The following is a 21,914-nucleotide window of genomic DNA, read 5'->3' as shown; positions in this document are numbered from 1 at the left end:
AACCTCTTCATTTCCAGCAAGATATAGTAAAGGGGAAAATCACTAGATAAGGAGACTTGGGGTGGGGTCTCTGCTTATCTATTACTTACTATGTTGCCTGGGCAAAAATCGCAACCTTTCTAGGACTGTATTTTCTCAACTATAAAATTCAGAGGCTTAACAAGATGACATATACAGTCCTTCCTAGTTCTACAATTCTCTAAGTTTTATTCACAAACTGTTTTCTGTTAAAACATCTGGAATGTTAGTCAGTGATCTAGCAAGCACATTGCTTGGCTGTGTTTAAATCAAACATGTGACTGACACACTACATTCTTACTAAATTTTTTTTTTTAATGTAAGCTCTATGCCCAGCATGGAGCCCAATGTGGGTCTTGAACTCACAACCCTGAGATCAAGGGTCCAGACACTTAACCAACTGAGCCACTTAGGTGCCTCCACACTAAATTCATTCTTTCTTTCTTTCTTTCTTTCTTTCTTTCTTTCTTTCTTATTCTTAAAGTTTATTTATTTTTGAGAATGAGCATGTGTGCATGCCTTTGCGTGCATGATGTGCATGAGCACTCAGTGGGTGGTGTAGGGATGGTGGAGAGGGACAGAGAGAGAGAGAATCCCAAGCAGGCTTCCTGCTGTCAGGGTAGAGCCTGAGGGGAGGCTCAGCCCCACAAACTGTGAGATCATGACCTGAGCCCAAATCAAGAGTTGGACACCTAACTGACTGAGCCACCCCTTCCACACTAAATTCTTAATTGAAATGATCCTAAGTGTAGAGCTCTATCTCTTCTTCATGTCTATGAAATTGCTTTGTGCATCAACAGGAAGAACAGAATTTGTGGTGGTTAAAAATGCAGGCTCTGGGGTTGTCTCCTGGGCCACTCTTTATTAATATTGGGACCTTTGGGTAAGTTACTTCACCTATGTAAACTTCAGTTTTCCCATTTGTAAAATGTAGGTGATAAGAGTGTGTACCACATGGGGTTGCTGTGGGATTAAAATATCAAGTGCTTAGAACAGTTCCTACCATATCTTATTATTTCAAAATAAGTGAAGTGGCAAAATTTAAATTCCAAAATAGTGGGCACATTTTTAGACAAAAGAGCAGAATGTAGCCAGCACCTGATTACCTTTTGTAAAGAAAGGTCGAACAGCTTTCCAGAGGGTTGGATTGTTGTTAAATATGATGCCATTTTCATGCATGCCGATGCACTGCAACCCAAGTTTGCTGCCGAATCGGGAGCTGTAGTGACTGTGTTTCATTACATGGAACATACTTGAGGACCTGCAGAGACAGCAAACCTTAGTGTGAATTTGTAAGGGTTAAGAGAACTCATCGTGATGATTTTGATACCAGGTGACTCTCTTAGCAAATGCATGTTGATCTAAATGCAGTGCATTCTAGAATTCGTATTGAATAAACACTTCTGTTAGTGGAAGAACATCCCTCTCCAGTTGAAATACTTCTACCTCCTGACACCCTGCTTGAGCACCACGAAAGATAGAACACATACACACATACACACACACACACCATTCTTTATTTCCCTCTTTTCTAATTCCAAGTCATTAAAATACTACCCACAACTGGGATCAGAGCTGCAAGGCTTTGAGAAGCCAAGCCCTCCACTCCACCAGAGGGTCCTGAGAGCCTCCAGCCCCACTCCAGACAGCACCACCCTCTACAGGAGTGAGTCTCGGAATCCAGAGTTCCTGGAATTGCTGATGTCATCTTCATTTGGAACCAGTAGTCTGGCCTTGTACCATCTATCCCCAGAGTCTCTAATCAGGCCTGGACCCTCCGGTGAGTATCATTCTGGGCTTGAAGGACACCTCCTGGTCACTCCAGGCTCTGGGCTTAGCTGGCTGGGCTGGGCCTTGACAGCTATCTGTGGTGGTGACAGCAGCTATCCTGGGGCTCTGCATTCCATCCTGACTCATCAAGGTCTCCAGGGTCACAGAGTTCTCTCAGGATATAGGACATGGTGAGCCATTAGATAGCCCTTGAGGTAGCAGCACTGGGACCTTGCCAACAGGCTTCCCTGAACTTCTCAGCTCCTCCTCACTGTTTTGCCTCCATTCTGCGCCACACCCCCCCACACTCAGTTTTTTTTTTTTTTTCAGAATCAAACTATCTTTCTTTTTATTCTTTTTTTTTAATAGGAAATTTATTGTCAAATTGGTTTCCATACAACACCCAGTGCTCATCCCAACAGGTGCCCACCTCAATACCCATAACCCACTTTCTCCTCCCTCCCACCCACCATCAACCCTCAGTTTATTCTCAGTTTTTAAGAGTCTCTTATGGTTTGGCTCCCTCCCTCTCTGTTTTTTTTTTTTTCTTCACCTCCCCCATGGTCTTCTGTTAAGTTTCTCAGGATCCACATAAGAGTGAAAACATATGGTATCTGTCTTTCTCTGTATGACTTATTTCACTTAGCATCACACTCTCCAGTTCCATCCACGTTGCTACTAAAGGCCATATTTCATTCTTTCTCATTGCCAAGTAGTATTCTATTGTGTATATAAACCACAATTTCTTTATCCATTCATCAGTTGATGGACATTTAGGCTCTTTCCACAATTTGGCTATTGTTGAAAGTGCTGCTATGAACATTGGGATACAAGTGCCCCTATGCATCAGTACTCCTGTATCCCTTGGGTAAATTGCTGGAAGTGCTATTGCTGGGTCATAGGGTAGATCTATTTTTAATTTTTTGAGGAAGCTCCACACTGTTTTCCAGACCTGTGCTCAGTTTTAAGGCCTAGGAGGAACTAGGCAGGAGAAAGCAGTTCCTTCTTCCTCTCCCCTCCCCACCATTTCTTCTTCTAGGAGCTGCTCCCTTCCCCCCACATCCCAGGGGTCAATTTGGGCATGATGAGGCACTTAGAGTTATGAAATGTTATAAAATTCTAGCTGAAGAAGTTCTAGAAGCCTGCACACGTGAGGAGAATATTATCTTCTTAGGATAGCAGTACAGAATTCTTCTGCAGGGAGAGACCAACTCACCTTGTTGAGATGTTTTGTTAAGACTGCTTAGAAGTTATCCTGTGGCATTGGAAGGATAAATGGATAATTTAAGTCATTTAATAATCAGCAGGATAAAGGATAAGAGGATAATTGTGCTCTTCAGTATAAATGGTAGGTGGGTTTACTGCAGGGTATACTTGCAGCTAGCAGCATGGGGAGGGAGAGGGAAGAGAGCTGAGATGAATGCTACAGAGTGCAGATTTGGGGAGGAGAGGACTCCTGGATCAGTGCTCAGAAAAAGAAGTCTGCTGGGAATTTATGAAGTTGAGAATTGTGGGGTGGATGGAATAAATTCATTTTTCATCTGCCAAGAGAGAAATTAAGAAACACTACAAGTGACTGCACTTCCTATGGCAAGGGGCTTTGGCTGGAAAAGAGGTTCATGCAGGGCCCAGAGGGAAACAGGCTAGCTGGACAAAGGCTGAGTGACAGCTGAGGCCGCGGACCACATGGGTCAGAAACTGGAACTCCAACATGGCACGTGCTCATAAGCTAGGTGGCTACCCTTCATATGCTGAGCAGAAGGGCATTACATGAAGACAGGCAGGATAGTGTTTGTTGGAGAATAGAGAAGATAATAAGCAGGACATGTGGTGGCATTTTCATAAATGCCAATATCACATTGTAGGCATAGACCGGACACAAATACCACTCATTTGGAAAAATCAAATGAGATTATCTGAAGGATATGGAAGAAAGTCTGTACAGTGAGGATAAGAGGCAGACAAAACAGTGCAGGAGGTGGGAGTGCAGGCAGCTAGACCCCGAAATTCTCACTGACAGGGGTACATGGTTGTGGTTGAGTGAGTGAGGAAAGAGAGGTCATATGTCAGCCACCTCCGTCCAAAGCCCAGCCTTTCCATACATAAGGCTGGAGCATGCTGCCTCTGAGGCCTGGGGCCCTCAGACATCCCTGTGCTGCTGAGTGGACAATAAGAACACAGAGTACACAGAGGACCACAGAGGCTGTGCTTAGCCCCAAAGTCTCATTTATTGTCCTCTACCTCCCTACGCTAACAAAGCATGTTCCAAGTACATACATTACCCAGACTCCTGTGAGGGGGCATGATAACAGGCTCTTCAGATTACAAGGCCTAGGTCACAGTATTTATATGTGGACGACACGGCCAAATGCAAATTCCCCTTAGTAAATTGTCAGCATAAGCAGATTTACTTCTCTCCATATATATTTTCAGCAACTTCAAAAATTTTCCACTTAAATATACTCAAATTGATAGCCATTTTTCTTGGAGATAGGGAGAAAAGGGGAGCAGGGTTTGGGAATTAAAAAGAGGGGCCAAGTGGTTAGCAGAGAAGGAGTAGAGGTTTTCTGTGGTGCAACTATGGGAGGCAATGAAGAAAGCTGAGGCAGGGTACACTGTCATTAGTCTGACTTTCGGCCATGTTTACTATACTGGAGCCAGGCCATGTATCAATGTAGCTTACCTGTGTATGCTCTGCTGGGGATCACGGGCAGAGCTCAAGTGACATAATCCTTGACTTTGGGTCTTGGGAACTAAACTGCCCAGGTCTGCTAGATAAGTTGAAATAGACCCCCCAGAGTTTTTTTCACTTAAGGATTATAAGATACCCCATGTCTCTGAGACCAGAGAGGAGTTCAGAGACAGAGATAATAAAATTAGGACTAAACATTTGAGCAGAGGAATCGGAAGAGAATATTATTGCAAGAAAGCAAAATATATTTATAAACATCTGTCTGATACTGCCAAGGGGGGAGAACCTGGGCATTTTCTGGTGTGGGAGAGAGAGAAAGAGAGAAGAGAAAGTAGCAGCATAGTGCCCAATTGTGCAAATTCAAGATACGTAAAATATCATCAGTGCTTTAGACGCCATTATTATTTTTGGTGAACTTAATATTTATATAAGTTTTCATGTGTTCATTGCAACTTTGGTTCTTCCTCCCCACTTCTCCACTGAAATTTTGTTTCTCAGCTGCAAATTCTCCTCCTCTGCAGTGTTTCTGAGCACATAACCCTCAAAGATGGGGAGTGGTGATTATAGTATGTGCACTGGGCTACAGTGACCATCTTACCACTTGCTTCTCCTTCTTAAAGTTGATACTTGGCTCCTAGAAGGATGAGTGTGCCTTAATTAGGTTGTTCAATTAATGCCTGTGAAAACACATTCCTAAGAAGACATTGGGCCAAAGGCGCTGTGCTCTGGCTGAGTAGTGGGCTAAGTATTAGCCAAACCCTCACATTTGTGATGGTTCCATAGTCCTATTTAAATTTTAAAAGAAAGGCCCTGAAATGATGGAATTGTCAGGAAATTAAAACATAATTATTATATGAATAAATTGTCTACTAGATTATTTCTTTCAAGGAAAAACATCTTATTTTCAAATCAAAACACTCTCTATTAAGTCAAATATTCTCTTGATTTAATTCCAGATATTATTCATCAAATGATCCCAAGTTTTGGACAAGTATTTCTCTTCCAAACAACAAAAATAAAAACAAAAATACAGATGCTTCTCTTTGTATTCCAGGGAATTAATTTGACTGACAAACAGCTAAAATTTTTTCCTGTATATAGAAGTCATGCTTTGAGAGGGCTGAAAAGATTATTAATAGATTTTAGGACTTTAGCTTCTCTCACCTTCCCCTACCTTATTCTGTAAGTACAGCAGAAAGTAAGTAATTTGTATATTCTTTATTCACAAATTTGTATCTAAGAACTTTAAGTGCCTAGAAGTAAAGCAGAGCGCTATTCTTTCCGCTCTGACCCCTAGAGCTGTTATATACTGCTTTAACCACATTAGCATGGCCACTTACTTTGAGAAATTAGTAATCGATTTTTAAAAAAGAAACAAGAAGCCCCAAACTTAAACCCAACTAAATGTGCATTACTTAATAAAGAGCTAAGTTTAAAAATAAATGTGTTCTTTAGGGGGCGCCAACATCTCAGTTATTTCGAGTCAGAGGCTCCAACTTGGCAAGGGACAAAGCTGTCAAGACAGAAGTGATACACAGTGAGAGTGAAGAGTGACCGGCTGCCGGTGAACAATTTAAAACAAGGCCTTTTTTCAAAAGTAGGTTGGCTTTATATAACCAGAATAAATTGGGAAAGTGAAGAAATAAAGTTTGGTGAAGAACTAGGGACTCCAGCCCAGAGCACACAGGGTGGTCACGAAAATAGTAGAGACCATGCTCCAGCCTTGTGGGCCAGCCTATAACACCAGTTGAAGGAGATGTTATATTGACTGGGGGATACACTGAAGAGAGACCAGGTGAGTCCCCAAGCTCAGAAGGGACACTACCCTCAGAAGGGTAGTGTAAATTGCATGGTAACTGGGGTCATTATTTCTTTTTTATTTTTTTTAACGTTTATTTATTTTTGAGAGAGAGACAGAGCGTGAGCAGGGGAGGGGCAGAGAGAGAGAGGGAGACACAGAATCTGAAGCAGGCTCCAGGCTCCGAGCTGTCAGCATGGAGTCCGATCCGGGGCTTGAACTCACGTACTGCAAGATCATGACCTGAGCCAAAGTCGGTCACTTAACTGACTGAGCCACCAAGGCGGCCCTGGAGTCATTATTTATTTCCTTCCTTCCTTCCTTCCTTCCTTGAGTATAGTTGACATACAGTGTTACATTAGTTTTTAGGTGTACAACACAGTGATTCAACACATTTATACATTATGCTGTGCTTACCACAGTGTAGCTACCGTCTGTCACCATACAATGCTATTACAATACCAGTACTGTACTCCCTATACTGTACCTTTCATCCTTGTGATTTATTCGTTCCATAATTGGAAGCCTGTTTCTCCCATTCCCCTTCATTGTTCTTCTTTAAACATGACTGAAGTCAAAAGACAGCACCAAAGATGGCAAACCTATTGTCTATTCAAAATGAAAAGTGGCCAGGAAATAAGTTATTAGGTAGTGAAGAGGAAGCCACTTTTCAGTTCTGAATTTAAAGGACTCACATAGGGGATCCTGGATGGCTCAGTCAGTGGAACATGCGACTCTTGATCTCAGGGTTGTGAGTTCAAGACCCATGTTGGGTGTAGAGATTACTTAAAAATACAACCTTCAAAAAAAAAATGACTCACACATCTGTGGCCAGGTTCAAGAGTGATGAGTACTAGAAATAAATATGGAGGAGAAAATTAATGGAATAATTGGTACCAAACATTTAAAAACACTTGCCCATATAGACCTGTTTTGTGCCCGAGACTTAGTCTCTGTTGATCCCATTACCTTCCCCTTGTCCTTTGCCCCTCTAATATCCTCACATACCCAGCTAAATACTGGAGTCACTGCAAGAGGAAAACAATCTTTATAATAGAGAGATCTGACTGTAACTACCCTACCCAAGTGATCACATTTAGCATCCCTAATAGTGGGACAACTTTTCCTTGTCTCCTGATGTGATGCAATATGAAGTGCCTAGCCCTACCAAGGAAGTATTATTACAAAAATGTTTCACCTGAATGAAACTGAGACATAATTTTCAGTTTAGGGTGTCTAGGTGGCTCACTTGGTTGAGGGTCCAACTTTTGATTTCGGCTCATATCATGATCCCAGGGTTGTGAGATTGAGCACTGTGTAAGGCTCCACGCTGGGTGTGGAGCTTTCTTGGGTCTCTCTCTCTCTCTCTCTCTCTCTCTCTCTCTCTCTCTCTCTCTTCTCTTTCCACCTCCCTCTCCTGCTCACACTCTATCTCTCTAAAAAAATTCATAATTTTCAGTTTATAAGAAACACAGGGAGTAGAGGACTATGTTAAGTGACATCATAATGTAAAGAGAGAAATTCAGAAATGTGAAATACATTCTATAAGACAGTTGGCCTGGTCTCTTCAAGAGGTCAATGTCATGGGGGCAAGGAATGGGAAGACTGTTCTTTCAACTTCCCTATTCATTTAAACATTTTCTTAATAGAAAGTTGGAAAAAACATTTTGTTGTCAATCATTAAAATCACTCTCTTCCATGAATCCTCAACTCCCTTGACCCTCTCCTTACTTTGTCATAGTTGCCTGGTAAAATCTTTTACCCCTGGTAAAACCTTACCCCTGGCTAAATCCAACTCTTAGCTTACTCTGTGCTTGTTCCTGGGAGCTGAATGTGGCTGGGAAAACACACACACACACACACACACACACACACACACACACACACACACTGACAAATCCCAGTTAAATTCAAGTGGGTTCTTAGCGCAGCTGGCAATTCTACTACATTTCCCCAGTCCATTCACACTTACTGTTCTAGATGACTATTAAATCCTGCCTCCTCTCTCCTCAAACATTCTACTTCCCCAGTCTTAGGTATGTATGTATGTATTATGTATGTATGTATGTATGTATGTATTCACTGAGGAAAAAGAAACAAGAATATCTGCAAGCTCCAACTACTAGGATCTGTGCTCATATATTCAAACTTCTCAAACTTACTGTGGATGAACTTTCATGTCCCTATTCAACGCCAACTCCACCTGTCACCTGTACCCCCTTTCACATTTCACCTAGCACACCCCGTTCTCTTCCATCAACAATTTTGCTTTATAATCCATCATTGCCATCATAACACACATGTTGTGATTTCTCCCATCTTAACAAAAACTCCTTGGACTATATATCTCTTTATATTTCTTTGTTCCATTTCTCTGCTGCCTTTATGACAAACTCCTTGGAAGAGTTGTCTTCCTCCTGTAGCCTCTAATTCTCTCTCCTCATTCTATACTACAGTGAGACTTTTGCCCTCACCACTCCATTGAAATTGCCAAGGTCACCCATGTTGCTAAATGTTGCTCAAATCTTCTTCCATTAACCTGGCGCTATCTGGCATGTTTGACAATTCCATCCTCCCTGATATACCCTCATCACGTGGCTTTCAGACCACCATACTATCCTGGTTTTCCCTTCTCTGGCTGTCCTTCTCAGCCTCCTTTTCTAGTTTCTAACTGTGGTGGAGGGTCAAAAGACTCAGACCTTCCTTCACAACACCCTACTCAGCTGTACACTGCACATATCAAGTCAAAATATCCCAAATGGAATCCCAATTTCTCCCCATCCCAAACTTACTCCACCTACCTGAGGTAATGATACCCTCATTCTTCTAGGTATTCAAGGCAAAACACTATGCTACCACCTTAATTCTCACACCCAACATCAATCTCTTAGCACCTTATTGACTTTGCCTTCAAAATATACCTAGAATTTTACTTCTTACCACCTCTACTGCTCTCACACGGACCAGACACCATCATCTCTTGTCTAACTGCCCTCTGTGCATTCATCCTTGTTCCTTTAACACCTAGTCTCAAAGAATGTGGGTAGAATGTGGGTAAAGAAGTCAGGAGTCTGCTGAAACATGAATGAGTTAGATGTGTCACTTTTCTGCTCAAACTCTTCAAAGGCTTCCCATCTCATTGCAGGGTAAAATTCAGAGTTGTTACAATGGCCAGCAAGGCCCAATATTATTGACTGTCTTGATACCTTTCTAGTGTCATCTCCACTATTCTTCCACTAGCCACACCGGTGTCCTTGTTGTTCCTTGAACATTTCAGACAGGCTTCCACCGCAGTGGTTTGCATTTGCTGTTCCTTCTGTCTGGAATGGTTTTCCTCTACCTCTCTGCATGACTCCTTCCCTCACTTCCCTTAAGTCTTTATTCAAATGCTGTCTTCTGAATTAGGCCTGCCTCGACCACCTATTTATAATTGCACTTCCATCCCTGCAACTGGCTGTCCCCTAATTTAGTTTCCTATATAGCACATATCTACCTGAAGATAGTGTGAGCAACTATCTTGGTTTGCTTGGGACTGTCCCAGTTTTAACATTCAAAGTCCCCCATCCTAGAAAACCCCCTTGTTCCAGGCATACCAAGACAGTTGGTCACCCTACTGATACACTCATTTATTGTTGGTATATTAACAATACAACAATATATTTCTCTATGATGGTAGGAATTTTTGGCTGATTTGCTCATGATACCCAGTGTACATAGTTAAGTTCTCAATAAATATTTAATGATTGAATGGGGGGGCAATAATAATTATAAGTTAGGATCATCCAGTGCTTAGTATATAGTAAATTCTCAATAAATGCATGTTAAAAGAATAAATTAATGAATTTCCTATAAATTTACATATGATTAAAACAGATACACAAATACAACCCTAATTAGTATGTTCATTACTATATGACCATAATTAGCATGTTAATTACTAACCCCCTTTATTAATGCCACTCACATTCTTTTTTTTTTTTGTATTCATTACAAAAATTGATACATACACACAACATATAGTATCATGGGCAACATCTGTAGACCCTCATTAATTTAGAGCTTACCTGCCTGGGGAATTGTGAGTGCTTTTTCTACGGATGCCCAGATGAACCTTCCCCCAGAGTTCAGAGTTGCTCAGGCAACATCCTGGAAGCACTCAGGCCTGACTCCCCCACCCCCCACCTGACCCCCACCCCCCACCCCCGCTGTGAAATTCTGCAGCCCCCACCACTTCAAGACTATGCTGGTTGGAAAAGTTGGGCCATAATCTCTAGTCAGCTGTAATGACTAGAGATCTCAAACTTTTCAAAAGAAAAAAACCTGGCAAACTATTCAAATAAAAATAAAAATCTTTCTGAGGTCCAATTGGGGTATTTTCAAGAGGCACGGGTAGTTCTGGAAGCGACCTGAAGAGCAGGCGAGGGAAGGAGATGGGGACAAACATGTCCTATTCCTGCAGGGAGCTCAGCCCTTAACAACAAAATTGAGCGCTCGAGTCAATTAAGGAGAACACAAAGACTCCAACCAGTGAAAAGCCGGTTAGGACAGGACGAGAAGAGAAGTGGGAGAGCTGGGGGAGGGGCGGGATGGGTTGTGTGTGCATCTTGAGCATGAATCAGCACCTGAGTTGGTCAGGGTTGCTAAAGTCACTTTCCTCATGAAGACAGCAGAGTGGTCAGATGCCACCCTGCACTGTAACAAGGATCCTACTTCAGGAATGGCTTTGGGCTTCCAGGACTGTATCTGGTGAGCCAAGTATGTAGTATCTAAGAGCCATTTCTGTTTTGGTCCTCTGGGCCCTTGCCACATTCTTCACTCAGGTTCTTATCTGACACTAGCTCAGCACCTGAGCTAGACTAAAGAGTAAGATGTTAAGACAAAAGCACTCCAGCCCTGCTTATTGGCTCCCTTACCCCCAAGGAGAGACCCCTTTGTGCTGGAGGCAGCTTACCTGCTCTCCTGTCTTAGGCTCCGCAGCACACTGGAATGACTTGGGAGCTCTGAACACTACTGGTGCCTGGGTCCCACCCCCAGAGATTCTGAAAGCTGGGGTGTGGCCTGGGCCTTGGGGTTTTTATAAGCTCCCTGTGCAGCCAGGGTGAGGACCACTGCTCTAGATTCTGAGCTGTAGATGGATATCCTTTTGGATAAGTATCCTGCAGGTCCCTTTACTTGTCTGCCAAATAGCGCTGGAAGGCAACTGGCTATGCTGAGGGATGCAAGAGCAGGGCCAAATGAGCCAACGTCCCAAGCAAGCCCCCATCAGTCTCAGGACATGTTGAGACTGTATTCAGTTGCCAAAGTGATTAAAGTATTGGATTTTTTAAATAGTAATTTAAAAAAAAAATTTTTTTTTAACGTTTATTTATTTTTGAGACAGAGAGAGACACAGCATGAATGGGGAAGGGTCAGAGAGAGGGAGACTCAGAATCTGAAACAGGCTCCAGGCTCCAGGCTCTGAGCAGTCAGCACAGAGCCCGACGTGGGGCTCGAACTCACGGACCGCGAGATCGTGACCTGAGCCGAAGTCGATGCCCAACCGACTGAGCCACCCAGGTGCCCCAAAGTATTGGATTTTTAAAATGAGAACATATCGGGGTGCCTGGGTGACTCAGTCGGTTAAGTGTCCAACTTTGGCTCAGGTTATATCTCATGGTTCATGGGTTCGAGCCTCATGTTGGACTCTATGCTGACAGCTCAGAGCCTGGAGCCTGCCTCAGATTCTGTGCCTCCCTCTCTCTATCTGCCCCTCCCCTGCTCATGTTCTGTCTCTCTCTCCATCTCTCAAAAATAAATAAACATTAAAAAAATTTTTTTAAGTGAGAATGTATCAAATTCACCTAAATTTGGCTGACCAGAGCTCAGTATCCCAAGAGAAGTAAAATCTAAGGATAATTATTGGTCCCCCACTCCCTTCTTTCAGTTATTTGTTTCAAAGAATTGGGCTCAAAGATTACCGTGGTATTTATGAAATGATGTATATCAGCTTGGCTTGAAAAAAAATCCATGTGGTTTCCAGAAATGCTTCACTTACCTCTGGGCAATAGTCTGTGTATCTGGACAAATAATTCTAATTCATCGGTAAAACCCTAGTTGGTCTTAGTTCTGGGTAAAGCCCTGTCAGAGAATCTAAAAACTCATTAATGAGATAGTGTTGGCATATAACATTGTTAAATATCTAGTAATAATAGATGAAAGTCTAGTGATATATGCTTTCTTTGAAATTCTCCATGTTCTATGATCAGTGAAAACGAAAACTAGTATTTCACAAAGCTAGTTCTCTATAGTCGATGCCTATTTGGTTAACCCTGGATGAATTCAATGCTAAATTTATCCAGAGAATATAACAAACCATTTTTTTTAAATAGGCAATATTCCTGAATTTTTTTAAGATCACTCAGCTGAGATACTGGCACACAGTCGTAAATAGAATCAGAGCATATGAATAGCATTTTTTTCTACTCTTTATCCTGCTAGAGGTGCTCAGTAGCCTACTATTAGAAGCACATTAGCAAATTGGTACTGATTTCTTTCTCTCAGGTGTTTTGTTTTGTTTTAAATGCTTACTTATAGAGAGAAGAGCAAAATCTTAGGAAAGCAGAGAAGATAATGCCTCTCCCTAAAGTATGTTTTATCAAACCCAAATCATCTGGAGAGAAATTTTGAATAGTTTCCCACCTTTCCAGAGTGCTTTATCTGTGTACCTCTGGCGTTAGGCAAAACCCAATTATTTCACTTGTATATAGTGATAGATTTTCACCTGGGAATTGCCCACCTCCATTTCAGTATCAAAAACATACCCTTAGAAACAAAGGATCAAGATATCAAAATAAGTTTGCTTGTTACTTAATAGGAAAAAATGCAGCTTTAGTTTTAAAAATATGTCTCCAATTCTTAACAGACTTACTTGCTAATAATGAGTGTTTCCTCTCCACATATCCAGACTCTCATGAATTCTCCATACATCTTGTTGTAATAGTTACAGGCACTGCCAATCCCCATCCACAGGAACCTGCAGTGGGAAATGAGGGGCCCAATTCCCATGCAATAGCCAGGACCTAGGAAAGGGAAAAGATCACATTCAGAATTTTAGCAACACCAGAAAGAGCAACTGCTTTATGTTACTGCTATTCTTCTTCTTTAATATCTAAATGCTCTTTTACATCTTCTGATGTGTATCTGTGAATCACTAAAAACCCAAATAAGCTTAACATGTGAAAACAGTAGTTCAGTGCCTATACCATGCTAGTTCCATTTGATCTTAATTCAGTCTGAATGAACCAGGGTATGTGTCTACTATTTTCTCACCATGTTAAGCAGTATCAGTGAGTTTCAAATACAAGTCAGTCAGTCCATCTATTTACAAGCATGGAAGTCAGGACATGTGACAAGCTGACAGGTCTATTTGGCTGCCGAGTTTTGTCTGAAAACTTTTGGTTTGGATCCCCAGCTGACAGAATGGGAGGCTTAACATGAGTTTGTAGTTTTGGTGTAATTTTTTTTAATGCTTATTTATTTTTGAGAGAGAGATCGAGCATGGGAGGGGCAGAGAAAGAGCGAGACAGGGAATCTGAGGCAGGCTCTGCTCTGACAATGTGGGGCTTGGACTCATGAACTGTGAGATCATGACCTGAGCCAAAGTCGGACACTTAACCAGCTGAGCCAGCTGAGCCACCCAGGTACCCCTGGTGTAATCTTTTTAACTGACAGACATGGTCTGCAAAGATAATATTCAAACAGAGAATATCCATTTCTTTTTTGTTTACCTTCAAAAAGGACTCAGTTTAAGAAAAGAATCCTGAGCTAAATCTCATAGGTAATGAATCTGATCAATGTCTAGATTAGAATTTGAGTCCAGTGATGTGGTTTTACTCAAGAGCAGTAACTTCTCATGTCCTTGCTTATGTAGACAATGGCAGAACTGTAAAGAACATAAATCCAGTAAAAACTGGGGAATTTGCTGCTGCCTAGACCAGAGAACAAACTTGCTAGCTTGATTTTACTGGTGGTGGTAAAATGTTAGACAGAAATTTTTCGGAATGGTTTTTGTGAAGTAGTAGCTTTTCTAAATCTTTCTCCTTTACTTTCATTCTGTCAGTAAAATATGAAGCTGCCATGCACAACTGTATGGTGCATGTTCTCACTCCAGGGGCAAGAGTTGTGTAAATAATCTAGATAATCTAAGCTTTTGCTTGAGTCATCTAAATTGCATGTTTAGTCCCAAATTCGGCAAATAAGATTTAGTCCATAACTTTGCAATACCTGGGTTAATGGGAATAAGACTGTCAGCTTTTTTTTTTTTTTCTTTAAAGTGAAGGTCTTGGGCATTATATGTAGAACCAAAACATTTTCAAAGGGTTCTTCTTAATCTTATGATTGTTCCAATAACACTGAATTATAAGTAGATGATTGGCTTTATATTAAAATAATTTCATTAAATTCTTCAAAAGATTAAAATGAGCAAATGTGAATATGTATTTCCTTAGAATGTCATCAGATATACAGATCTCTAATCAATTAAGCTGTGCATAATAACAAACTATTTTGCTGGCTATTTATAGCTTGAAACATTGTAGATGTTTAATAAATGTTTCCTGGGTGAATTGTTTAAAATTCTTTTAAATGTTTATTTGTGTGTGTGTGTGTGTGTGAGAGAGAGAGAGAGAGAGAGAGAGAGAGCACAAGCAGGGGAGGGGCAGAGAGAGAGGGAGACACAGAATCTGAAGCAGGCTCCAGGCTCTGAGCTGTCAGCACAGAGCCTGATGTGGGGCTCAAACCCACCAACCATGAGATCATGACCTGAGCCAAAGTCGGATGCTTAACCCACTGAGCCATCCAGGAGCCCCTGCTGGGTGAATTTTTAAAGTTATTTAGAGATGTGTATATAATATGAAGGATGAAGTTTTAAACGTGATCCTCATTTAGAGTATTTTAGGTTGTATTTACATTTTGATAAAAATGGAAACATATCACTTTATCATGTACATTTAGTCCATAGGAGGTCAAACATCTGGCTATTTGGGAATAGCCTTATTTGACAAACATTTACTTACATAATATGCTAGGCCCATGAAAACCAAAGGCATACAAATGAAAGGCTGAACTCTTTACTTTTTATCTAAAAGTTTGGCGCCATATAGAAGGTCTTACTATTGGGGAACCACCATTCAAGTTTAAAATATGACAGTGCAGATCTCTATCCACTAAAAAAGGGAGATTCGATGAACTTTGCTTAGGTTGAAAACCTGGGTGTTCTAACCAGAAAAGAATCCAAGTTTGGGGTCCCTGCTGACTAATCACATGTCAGCTTAATTCATCCAACAAACACTTACTGAGACCCTACTAGGTATGGACACTAGCTACAGGTTATGGACAGGAGATGCTGTGATAAGGAGAGGAGAGTATGTGGGCGGGGTGGGGGGGGGAAGTACTATACCAAATAATTACAACACAATGTGAGCCTTTCATTTATACGTATATCTTATACCCTCCAGCTGAGAAAAGGATGCTTTAGCGGGGGAGAAACTTTGGTAGGATATTAGGTAAATATTCTGGTTGCATCCACATTAAGCGGCTCTCTGCTTCTTAGATTTGAGAATGCGTATCTAGGCATGCTGCAATTGTGGGAGCCTCTTTCATGCCCAAAGAGGAGCAATAAATACTGCACTGCATTTTTGTGCAGAAACAGCCTCTGGGAAGCCAACAGCTGGGATCTCTCACCCACTGTCCTGATCAAGAAGCTGTTGCAATCCATGCTGGGTATATGCCCTAGAGAAACTTGTGCACGTGAATGTTCATAGCAGCACTGTTCACGATATCCCCAAAATGGAGACACCCAAAGATCCACCAACAGTAGCATCAGTAATTAAACCATGAAATGTTTGTGTGACTGGATACCATATGCACTGTAGCTGCATGTTGCAATGTGGGTGAATCTTACAAACATAATATTGAGCAAAAGAAGCAATATAGAAGTAATGTCGGACTTGATTGCTAAAACATTTAACACCAGGCAAAAATTAATCTGTATGGTTTGGGGATATGAAATTAGGTAGCAAAACATGAAAAAGCAAGAAAGTGGTTGTCACAAAATAGAAGAATGTTTACTGCTGGGGATGAGAGAGGGGGTATGAGTGAAAAGGCACAAGAGAAGTTTCTGGGATGCTGCTAACATCCTGTTTCTTGTCCTGGACTGTGATGACATAGCTATTTTACCTTTCTGTGAAGTTGTTTTTTAGTGGGAGTTAGGGGAATGTGTGGCCACGTCCTTTTTGCAGTGCCGCCTCCGGGGATGTGGTTCCTAAGTTAGAGAGAGGCTCTATGCGAGAGAAACCATGTGCAAGGTTGGGGATAGCTATGTGCCCGCGGGGAAAGGAGAGCTGCCAGGGGCCAGGTAACTGTGGGTCCTGGGCAGAGATTGGTGAACTTGGGGCAGTTTCCCAGAACTGACACTTAACAAAACCCCCAGGTAGGAATGACTCTGTCCTCCCCAGACTCCCATAGCTCTCGCAGTACTAAGTCACCTGCCTGTTGGTGCATAGTCCTGGCTCTGAACACAGCAGGGCCTCTCAGGGAACGTGGATCAAGGAACTTAGCTCTGAGTCTTATTTTCATCACTTACTAGCTGTGTACCATCTACCCTCTAATGTCAGTTTTTTCATCTGCAAAATGGGCATAAACACACCTACCTCACCACAATGCTGTGAGGAGCACAGGAGAAAATGAATATGACACTCCTTTGTAAATTGTAACTGACTTAAGGGCTTGTGTGTGGGGCAGGGGCAAGAGGGGAAGAGGAACAGAGGGGCAGAGGGAAAGGGGCAGAGGGAGAGAGAAAGAATCAAGCAGGCTCCACACTCAGTGGGGAGCCTGATGTGGGGCTCAATGCCACAACGCTGGCATCATGTCAGACACAATGGACTGAGCCACGTAGGCATTCCTGACTTGAGGGCTTTTAAATCATTTTACCTTCTTCATTCCCTTTGGCTTTCCCTGATCCTGAGCTTCTCCCAAACCTGTAAAACTAAGAGCGCAGAGAACCAGTGATTCAAGGAAACTGACAAAAGGAGTTCAGAAGTACTGGTTGGGAAGAACCACCCTGACAAAGCCAATTGTCTCCCCTTTCCTCCCCCAGCCAGGAACCAGGGACCTTAGTCTGTGCCACCAGAGCCCACATTTTCAAAGGGAGAGCATGGGACCACAAGGTCCCTGGCTAGCAAAATGATCATCAACCTGGGATTCAGGAATTCTTGGTTGCCTCCCTGCCACCCATCCCACCTCCCACTTTCTTTCAAGCCGAGATGCTGACAAATCATTTCCTTTCTCTGGGTTTTAACCCCTCACCTGTAAAACAAGGAGTTTGAACTCTATTGTTTCTTATACTTGTCATGATGGTTTGCTTGGGCAAGGCAGTTCATTTCTCTGGGGCTCAGTTTCCCCTTCTGTCAAATGAAAGGGTTCGGAGTCATAACCATGGCTCTCAATCCCGATTGCTCGTGAAAAATCACCTGGGAAGATTTTTTTCTTAAATATCCACATGGGGATCCTGCCTCAGATGTGGCTGAGAACCATAGTACTATGCGATCTAACTATCAGTGTATGATGTCTGTCCCCAGGCCAGGAGTGGTGGACAGAGTGAGCTGCCACCTAGGCTCCTGGCCCAGAGCTTCAGGGATGCCAGTTCTTATGCTTGCCCCCCAAAGGCTGACCTCCTTCTTCAAAGGTCCAAGGGACTTCTTCCAACACTTGCAACATAAACATCTGGGGGAACTTGTTAAAAATACTCTCCACCTCACCCTCCATTCATGGATCCTGACCCAGGACCCTACTGTGGAAGAAGTCCAGTGAGGAAGGGGCAGTGTGGGGAAAGGAGTTCAGGTTAAAGACGATGGGAGAGTCTTCCCTCAGACCCCTCAGGCAGTAGAGAACAACATTAACTGAGTGCTCTATTTAATTAGACATTAAAGTAACCTAAAATATCAGTCTGAGTCAGACAGACAGTTCTCTGGAAAAATTTGAAGCATCCAGATATGAGGCACTTTGCACCAGCTTCATACTCCTACCCTAAATCATGCTATAATGAAGCCCACCACACTTGGAAGTGTGTAATGACTATGCTTTTCATATCCTTATCAGATATCTCATGGGACTGGGAATGGATGTCTGCCATGAAGAATTTTCACTGAAAACTGAATAATAGTCGGGTATTTCTGATATTCCTGAATTAATCTGATAGTGTGGAGTGGTGGGAGTTTCTACTGGAATTATCTGGATAATTATATTATACTCTACTTTTGATTAATCCATAGACCTTGCTGAAGATTCTGTCAGGGAATGATGTTCCAAGGGAATCGTAGTGGCCCCCATTTTTCTTCCACCGTCCAGGTCCCAGCCAGCCCTTATGGTGGCACCACCATCACACTCATCCCCAAGAATAAGAGAAAATGAAGAGTGGGATAAAGAGAGGGAATAAGTTCAAGAAAGGAAGAGGGCAGAGCACATGGATGAGGCATAATGGGAGGCAGAAGAAGAGGAGTATAGAAAGCATTCCAGGGGCACCTGGCTGGCTCAGTCAGTGAAGCATGCAATTCTTGATCTCAGGGTTGTGAGTTTGAGCCCCCCACTGGGTGTAGAGATTGCTTAAGAATAAAATTAAAAAAAAAAAAGAGGAGGCATTCCAGAGACATTTTTTACCTTCAGAGCAAAATTAGAATGAATTTGAATAATAAAAAAAATACCTGGCTTACTTTGCTTCACTTCATCTCAAACTTAGAGGATACTTGTGCCAGGTCTACTTTACCAAAGCAAAGTGCAGAATGGAAGGGATCATCTGAGATATTTTTGAAATTCTTTCATTTGAAATGTGCAGCTAATTGGAATAAAATTTTTCACCTGAGTTTTTATTTGCTAACATTGCCATGGGCTTCAGCCATCTCCCTGGGTTTGCTCTTTGTCCTTTTGCAAAAGTTTCTTTACCCTCATGGACCAAAAGGCCAAGTACATAGTCTCCTTAGTTACAGAACTAAATGACTGACTTACCTGGTATTGAAGATGTGTCCTCATAATTCCAAACCAAAAGAAGAAAGCCAGTGAGCAGCAGGATTGGCATGGTGGCCACAGGCATGACTTCGGGCATCATGCTGGTGATGTTGTAATGCATTGGGTTCAGCATTTCCAAAACCATCTTTTGTTTCTTGAGCTCAGGAAAAACAATTTAAAGCCCTATGTAAATCAGAGCAGCAAAAAAAAAAAAAAAAAAAAAGAAGAAGAAGAATATCTAGGACTCCTGTTGGTTCAAAGGATGCTGTACTATAGAAATCAAGCATTTTGTTTTATAATGTGATTGGACACCTAGACAAGACAAAGTTGTGGTTACAAGTCAAAACAAGCAAGCTGAAGAGAGATCTTTTGGCTTGAAGTGCAGCATTTCTGACCTTGGTAGAGTCTCAGGTTCGTTTAGACGCTTGGTCTGATAGAACCTTATCATCTTGCCCTTGAGTGGGTAGAGTGGCTGAATTCCCAATTGAGAGTCAAATTTCTAACCAAAATACAAGAAAATGAAGCTCATTCCAGAGGTGGAGTCATTCTGTGACTTCATCAGCAGATATTGTTTAGGCAATCTGTTTCTTTTGAAGCCAAATCAATTTTTTAAAAAAGTAATCCCCAACTCCCTTGATCAAAATTACTTCCCCCAAAGAGTAAGCTTCTCCAGCAAGAATGAATTTCTTGGAGATTGTTGAGGCATCCTCAGAGCTTCTTATTAGGTTGTTCAGTGAATTCAGCGTGACTCACTCAGGATAATCTTTTTCTATTGACGTTAATAAGGCTAAAATCTCTTGCACTATGGCCTGGATAAAGCAGTGCCCATGGGGGGCAATGTCAGCATTAGCAGGAAAAAAGAATGGGAGAAGAAGAATAAAGAGAAGGAATGGGGAAGGAGGAAGGAAAGAAAGGACAGAAAGAATAAAATCCCATCCACAGTAGGCTGTGGCCTCTTATGTTTTGCCCACAGCAGCTAACATCCTATGCAAGAGAGTTTTTAGTTTGATTTGCTGGTTCTGTCATGATTCTCAACAATGTAATGTTGAGTCTGTCTTTTCAGTAAGGTTTTCTAATACCAGTACTCTCAGAGGAAAGTTTCAGGGATGGAGGTTTGTTGAAGAGACCTAGATTGAATAAACTTGTATAGCCAGCAAGAGCGACCATTCAATGCACTCCTGGTACCAGATGACTGCTCCAAGGATTACCCTTCCTTGGAAAGTGACCTTAGTTTGCAGGACTTATAATGGCTCTGAAACAGATTTTGGCAGGATCTTATCCAGTAATAATAGTTCTAGATTTGTAACCAGGGCTTCTAATTGGATTTCAGGTGCTCTGTGAACTTCCTGACATGCTGCATAACATGTTGTATCTGCTCACCTGAACTTTTAGGGGGAAAGAACTTTCATCAGATTCTTAAAGAGTATGTAATTACATTTCTCCTCTGATCTATATGATATCTTAAATATCCAGTTAAAAACTCATTTCTGGCAATTACATACATTTCATAATATAGTTGAATTCATTCACTTGCTTGATTCATACTGTTGATTCATTCTATTCCACCATTTAAATAATTATCAACAGTTAAGTGCAAGGCACTGAAAATGCTTGCACATGTGTTGGGCAGTTTGTTTGTTTGTTTTAAAATATATATAAGCTGAGTCTGAAAAGTCAGCAATGTGTCATCATCTGGTTCCTTTGTTAATAAGTAGCTGCTCTGAAGAGGTTGAATTTTTAGGTATTTAATTTCCTAAGTGGAATTTTATATCATTTTGAGTAAGCTCCCTGTGACTTTATGACAGCCAGGACCTTCAAAGTTTCCGTTTATAATGATGAAACCTGAAACCAATGTTAAAAGCATAAGTGAAGAAAGTGATTGAGACAAAAAGAAGGAAGATATCCCAGAGGAAGTGATCCTGGCAGAAAATTTTACATTAAAGGAACTCTCAGGAAAAAAAAATGTAGTAAAAAAACCTTCAAGAGCTACTTCATAACATTGAAATCACAAAGGGTACAATGTTGGAAGCTGATGCAAATGTATAAAAGAGTATGACAGTTCATGAAGGCGTGGAAAAGATGCTCCTACCACATAAGTTATACAAAGAGAAGGCAGCAAGAAATGTTCAAATACTCTCAAGTTTTTTGTTTTGTTTTGTTTTTACAAAGAAAACACTTTTAAAAATTGCAGTGTTTCTAATGTTTAAATTATGGTATATTATAATTTTTGTCTTACTATTTTTTTCATTTCCATATATGCTTAAAACCTATAGAAAGAGAGTTTTTAATGTTTCAACAAAAATTTTAAAAGCCATGGAATACTTGTATTTTTTCTCTTGATTTTTAGGGTTGCTTGACAGTTTCACTTTGCATGGTCATTTTTATGGTCTTGCACTACCGTGTAAAGCAAAGACTGTATGTCTAAATGGTTAATACGGCTAAGAAGCCTCATTGCTCATCTTTCCCAAAAGTATGTCCTAAAGATGCCTCAAAGAATATGAGATTTTTTTTAGTGCTTACAAAGCATTTACTATGTGTCAGACATTGTTCCAACTCTTTACCAATAGTAAGCCATTTACGTTCACAGCAACCCTAAGC

At 41.5% G+C, this 21,914-nt stretch overlaps 1 protein-coding gene across 11 annotated transcripts in view; it reads right to left on the bottom strand.

Moving 5' to 3' along the window:
- The window catches only part of LOC102962141 (aromatase), a 108,546-nt gene that overhangs the window by 19,148 nt on the left and 67,484 nt on the right, over positions 1 to 21,914 (bottom strand). For 9 of the 11 annotated variants that reach the window (XM_042988860.1, XM_042988865.1, XM_042988855.1 and 6 more), the window contains 3 exons: positions 19,317 to 19,499; positions 13,186 to 13,336; positions 1,125 to 1,279 (listed from right to left, as the gene is read on the bottom strand). In XM_042988860.1, the coding sequence (XP_042844794.1) occupies positions 1,125 to 1,279; positions 13,186 to 13,336; positions 19,317 to 19,461 (451 nt within the window). In that variant the 5' untranslated portion in view covers positions 19,462 to 19,499. The remainder of the gene's footprint in view (positions 1 to 1,124; positions 1,280 to 13,185; positions 13,337 to 19,316; positions 19,500 to 21,914) is intronic. The other 2 variants (XM_042988864.1, XM_042988863.1) reach the window with 1 other exon arrangement.

Source organism: Panthera tigris, chromosome B3 (assembly GCF_018350195.1).
Source record: "Panthera tigris isolate Pti1 chromosome B3, P.tigris_Pti1_mat1.1, whole genome shotgun sequence".
NCBI classification, from domain to species: Eukaryota; Metazoa; Chordata; class Mammalia; order Carnivora; family Felidae; genus Panthera; species Panthera tigris.
The sequence above is the reverse complement of the archived record's forward strand: the minus strand, read 5'-3'. Positions and strand labels throughout refer to the sequence as shown.